At 37.0% G+C, this 6,100-nt stretch overlaps 1 protein-coding gene across 1 annotated transcript in view; it reads left to right on the forward strand.

Moving 5' to 3' along the window:
• The window catches only part of WASHC2A (WASH complex subunit 2A), a 71,295-nt gene extending 66,667 nt beyond the window's left edge, over positions 1-4,628 (forward strand). The window contains exon 28 of the mRNA XM_049790767.1: positions 4,382-4,628. Within this exon, the coding sequence (XP_049646724.1) occupies positions 4,382-4,524 (143 nt within the window). The 3' untranslated portion in view covers positions 4,525-4,628. The remainder of the gene's footprint in view (positions 1-4,381) is intronic.
• Positions 4,629-6,100: the final 1,472 nt, after the last annotated feature.

The following is a 6,100-nucleotide window of genomic DNA, read 5'->3' on the forward strand; positions in this document are numbered from 1 at the left end:
TATTACTATCATACTATCTTTTATTTTTCTTATATCCCACAAATAAATGTGAGTATTCTATGTCTGTTCCTCTATCTCTGACTGGTTTCACTCAGCATATAATCTCCATATACATCCATGTGTAAGCAAATTTCATAACTTCATTTTTCCTAACAGCTATGTAGTATTCCATTAAGTTGTTTCTTAGCCACACATTTGTTCTCCAGCACTTGGGTTGTTTACTGAGTTTGGCTATTGTAAATAGTGCTATGAAGTACAGCAGATCGGGTGTTTGCCTTGTTTTTATTTGCAACTATCTAATGATAAATGATGTGGAGCACTAATCAGGTGCTTTTTGGCCATCTGTTTTTCTTCTTTGAGGAAATGTCTGTTCATTTATTTACTCCACTTTTTGGATGCGGTTAGATTATATTTTCTGCTAAATTCTATCAGTGCTTTGTATATCATTGATATTATCTGATGGATAATGGCTGAATAGTTTCTCCAGTTCCATGTGTAGTCTTTGGATCCAAGTCAGTTTCTTCTGAAGTGTAGAAGCCTCTCAATGTATGTAGTGGCACTTGTTTATCTTTGTTTCCACTATCTTTGGACAGTGATGTTTCATCTTTGAAGATCCCTTTAACTTCAGTGTTATGGATTGTTATGCCTAGGTTTTCCTCTGTGTTTCTTATGGTTTCAGGTCTGATATCAGGACCCTTTATACATTAGAATTTAACCTACATGCATGGTGTAAAGAGGTTTGAGTTTGATTTTTTTTTGTTGTTTTTTGTTTTTTTGGGCCACACCTGTTTGATTCTCAGGGGTCACTCCTGGCTAAGCGCTCAGAAATCGCCCCTGGATTGGGGGGCACCATATGGGACGCCGGGGGATCGAACTGCGGTCCTTCCTTGACTAGCGCTTGCAAGGCAGACACCTTACCTCTAGCGCCACCTCTCCGGCCCCTGAGTTTGATTTTTTTTTTTTTTACATGTGGCTTGCTAGTTGTTACAACTGCTTTTGGTATCCGGGTGATGTTAGCTTCTTAGGAACTCTTTGGGAATGATTCTGCTTCTTCAATTTCCTGAAAGAGCTTGAAAGGATTGGCAGTAGATGCTCTTTAAAGGTTTGAAAGAATTCATTAGTTAAGTCATCTGGCCCTGGGTTTTTATTTTTGAGAAGCCTTTTGATTACCATTTGAATATCCTCGATAGTGATAGATCTGTATAGAGATACCAGATCATCTTGGTTCAGTTGGAAGTTATAGGAGTCCAAGAATTTATCCATTTATTCCAGGTTCTCTTGTTTTGTGAAAGTAATTTCTGATTACTCTCTGAATTTTTGTACTATTTGTAGTAACTCCCCCTTTTCCTTTCTGAATCAGTTTATTAAGTTTCTCTCTCTATTAGTATTGCTAATGGTTTATTGATCTTGTTTATTTTTTCAAAGAATCTTGCTTTCATTGATCTTTTGGACTTTTTTTGTTTGTTTGTTTCCAGTCTACTAAGCCATTACTTTCTACAAAACCAGTATATCCTTATTGTGTTTTATCCTGGTTGATCTATGAAGGGTTACAATATGGTGTTGAAGTCTCCCACTAATATTGTGCTGCTATTGATGTCTGTCTTCATGTCAATTAGCAGGTGTTTTTACTATATTGTTGCCCTCTTACTTGTTGCTTATATGTTTAGGAGTCTGATTTCTTCCCGATGTACACATCCCTTGATTATTTAGAAATGACCGTCTCTTTTTTTTTTTTTACAATTTTTTTAAGCCTAAAGTCTGTGTTGTCTGATATTAGTACTAGTTTGACTATGCAGCATTTTACAGGAGTTGTTTGCTTGAAGGATTGTCCTCCAAACTTTGACTTTGAGACTGTTTTCTCTGAGCATTTAGTTGTGTTCATTGGAGGCAGTAAAACATTGGGTTCAGTTTTCTGATCCATTTTGCCTCTATTTTATTTGGTATATTTAGTCCATTGAAGTTGAGAAAAATGATTGTCATGGCATTTTGCCATCTTTTTTTTTTTAAGGTTTATTTTGAGTCTATAAAGTTTCTGAACTGCTTTTATGAAACTGTATTCTTCCTTCAAACCTGAATGAAAGTTTGGCTGGGTGAAGTATTCTGGTGAAGCTTTTATTTTGTTTAGTTTTTCACTCTATTCTACTGCTACCTTCAGGCTGTAGCATTGCTTATGATAAATCTGCTGTAAATATTAAGTTTGCATCTTTTATGTTCTTTCCCTTTTTGATCTTGCTGCTTTCAGTATTCTATATTTGTGTTTTTCATCATTTTGACTAGAATGTGAAACTATCCAGTAACTATGTTGAAACTATCCAGTAGGATAAGGTAACTGACTAAGATGCATGCCTGGGCATATTGGGTTGTGATGATATGGTTGAGTCTTAACTCTAACTCTAGTGGTTTTCAGACATTTGTGGAGAATAGAGGAGCAGAATAGGAAGAGAATAGGTTTACATAATCAAACTTTGCTTCTCATGAAGGCTCGTCAATATTAGTATTTTCCCTCCATGATAGAACAACTGTTTTACTAATGTACATGTCAGAAGTCACAAATGCAGGGTTTGTGTTGGACTAGGACTAAGGCTAAACTTGCTCCCCACTCTCCCTCATCTACCTATCCTTTAGGCTTAACTGGGGAAATCAGGTGCTGTAGAGGCACATTCTATATTCACTGAGTAAGTCACATGCTTTGTTTCTACCTGCTCCCTGGCACAAGAGATAGAAGACACTTTCTTTTATTACTGCCTCCCACTTCACCCAATTATGTGCTTATTATGACAGATTGACATTATTTGGAAAATGTAAAATATAAAAAAGAACCCCTAGATGTAGCCATTATTCAGATTTGATGTATTTTTTTAGACATGGTTATTTAATGTTGGTATATGCAATAATATATTTATTTCTAAAATTTGAATGTTTTGTTCTGGTGTTCTTTTGCTTGTTTTTGGGCCATACCTATTGGTGTTCAGGTTTTTTCCTGGTGGGCTCGGGACCATACGGGGTGCTGGGCATCAAACTTGGGTCAGCTACATGCAAGGCAACTGCACTACACTCTGTACCAGCTTCTCTGCTGTTCTTTTAATATTTAAATTTCTTCCCATCTTAGTGCAGAATTAATAATCATAAATTTTTTCATGTTAATGCATAGATTTTATTGTTAATGATTGTGTGCCAATACTTTGTGTTTAACAAGGTAGCCAGTGAGAGCTATTTAAATTATTAACTTTTATAAATTTTAGCTGTTGTGTTTGATAACTGTATGCATATGCTAAAATCTTTTTGGGATGGACTTGGTAATATTACTATGTAGGGTAAATTTTAAAACATAATGCAAAAAAAAAAACATAATGCAACACAAATGTTGGCACCAAATCATTGCTTCTAAGTAAGGTTATTTGGATTTATCTTTATTTATTGCCCTTTCCTTTGAAAAACAAGTAAGTTTTAGAAATTAGTAGAAATAACTTCGTAAAGTCAGACTAAAGTGAAGATCCCTGTATCCTGTATTTCTTTTTCTCTAAGGTGAAATGTTCACCTTATTACTAAGAAAATTGTGCTAAAGTAGAATCTAACTACCGTATTTTCCGGCGTATAAGATGACTTTTGAAACAAAAAAAGTCAACCAAAAATCGGGGGTCGTCTTATATGCCGAGTATATCCCAAAAAAATGTTTCAATATGCCGCTAAACGAAAATTGTCAGAATATTGCCACAAACGAATTTTCCAACTCGATCCTGCACCAATCACTACAAGGCTGCTCGGACTGCCTCTCTAACTCAGCCAATCCAAGCAGGCTTTTTATGCATGCAAATTAGACAATGTCTGGACCCGAATCTACACTGTCAAAAGCCTGCTCAGATTGACCAGAGTAAGAGAGGAAATCTATTACAGTATGACCTTTGAACCTTTGCTTGTTGTGATTGGCTCACTGTGGTACATACAGTTGCAGCATAGGAATGTTCTGTCTTATGCAGCGAATATAGGCCTAAACCTATGTTTTAACTGCAAAATTAGGAGGTTGTCTTATACGCTCAGTCGTTTTATATGCCGGCAAATACGGTATTTGCTGTCATAAAAATTTAATTAGCAGTGCGAGGACCAGAGACTTTTCGTTGTCCTACCAGACTTTAGTTGCCAGTGGTTTGTATAAATATTTCTTTAAAAGCACCCATTTCTGGAGTTGGGCAGAGAGCATGGTAGGTAGAGCACTTCCTTGCTTTGCTTGCAATCATTCAGGTTTGAATCCCTAGCCTTCTATATGCGCCACCAGGGGTTATTCCTGAGTGTTGAGTTATGAGTAATCCTGAGCAAGGCTGGGTATTGCAACATAACATCTGTTTTCTTGTCTTTAAAGCATCTCTTTCTCTCTTTTTTTAAGATGATATCTTCTTCTCTCCTGGGGTCCAGTCTAAGACAACCAAAGCAAAAGGTCAATCTTCACAGGCAGCACCCGAAGCGCAAACGGAACAAAAAGTGTCCAATATATTTGATGATCCCTTGAATGCCTTTGGAGGCCAGTAGAGCATGAGCTATCTCACCTTAACTTTTGGCTGCATCCTTGAATTAATGTTATTATGCTTATTGTCTTAATGAAATGATAATAAACAAGTAATCTTCTAACCTTCCTCTTACTGAATATACTGTGTTTTTCTTCACTGGTTTTAATCATATTTAATGATATAAAGCAATATTGTTTCACAGTGATGTTTCTTTTTTTTTTAAAAATATAAATCTTTATTTAAGCACCATAATTATAAGCATGTCTGTAGTTGGGTTTCAGTTATGAACAGAACACCCCCCATCACCAGTGTAACATTCCCACCACCATTGCCCCCCTTCACCCCCACCCGTCTGTATTTGCAACAGGCATTTTACTTTCATTCTTTAACATTGTCATGTTAGTTGTTAGTTATTTTCTTAACAGAGCTCACCACATTTTTCTGATTGATTCTAGGGCATTCAGGAGAAAATAGAGCTAGAAATTGCTGTTTGAAATGTTTCAAAGAAGGGAAATTTGTGCTAACTAAGGTTATGGTAAGTTTCTACACCCAAGGTTTTATAGATGAGGCTAACATCTAGTTCTCATACTTGAGTTATTTGAATATAGGTGAATTATTTTACTTTTGTTTTCTTCTGTTCCATCTTGTCAGAAATTTAGTATCAACATTTTAGGATTGACATAGGAGAGAGCATGCAAAGAACCTTGTTAGCCATCTAGCACTTCAGGATAAGTGATAACTACTGGTTTGGTCCAGGTAGCAGAACTTCCAGTGTGGGAACCCATGTTTTAAAATTCATATTACTCCAAAACCCATGTTTTCCTCCTTATGACAAATAGAGAGGCAGGTTGAGGAACAAGTTTTTCAGTCAATAAGATTTACTGGTCCATCACAGGCACTATCCTTTAAGGTCTATTTAAAACTTAGCATGTTTCTGTTCTCAGGAGATACATTTTGTAATAAATATGAAGAGTTTAAGGAACCAGTGACTCAAACTCAGTGTATTGCCAATACGTTGTTGAATTGTACATACTGGGATTGGGGGAAAGGTTTTAGGAGAATAAGAATGGGTGGAGCTGAGAATAGGTGTTAAGGTTCCCTTTTGATAAGTTCTTATGATTTATAAGGTTAAAGGTGAGGGTGAAGAAAGGACTCTTCATTGCCTATTGAGTAATTTACTTAGGGAAATAGACCAGTAGGGATAGATTTAGAACCACAGGGTTGGGGAGGCAACTGGGGGGGGGGCGACCAGTGGGGGCCTATTGAGGTTTAATAGCTTAACTGTTTTGAAACCAGTTACATATATTCGAATTCAGCAAGTTGGAATTAGGAGATTTTTTTTTAAAGTGGTGGGGCAGGGTGTGTGACTAGGATTACCCAACATGATAGCTTTATGAATATTTGAATTCAGGCCTTTTGTTTTTTTCTTGGTCATACCCAGCAGCGCTCAGGGGTTACTCCTGGCAACAGTGCTCAGAGATTACTTCTGGCAGGCTCAGGGGACCATATGGGATGATGGGGATCGAACCGGCTAGGCCACATGCAAGGCATATGCCCTACCTCTGTGCTATCACTCCAGCCCATTAGACCACGGGTTC

Source organism: Suncus etruscus, chromosome 17 (assembly GCF_024139225.1).
Source record: "Suncus etruscus isolate mSunEtr1 chromosome 17, mSunEtr1.pri.cur, whole genome shotgun sequence".
Classification (NCBI taxonomy): Eukaryota; Metazoa; Chordata; class Mammalia; order Eulipotyphla; family Soricidae; genus Suncus; species Suncus etruscus.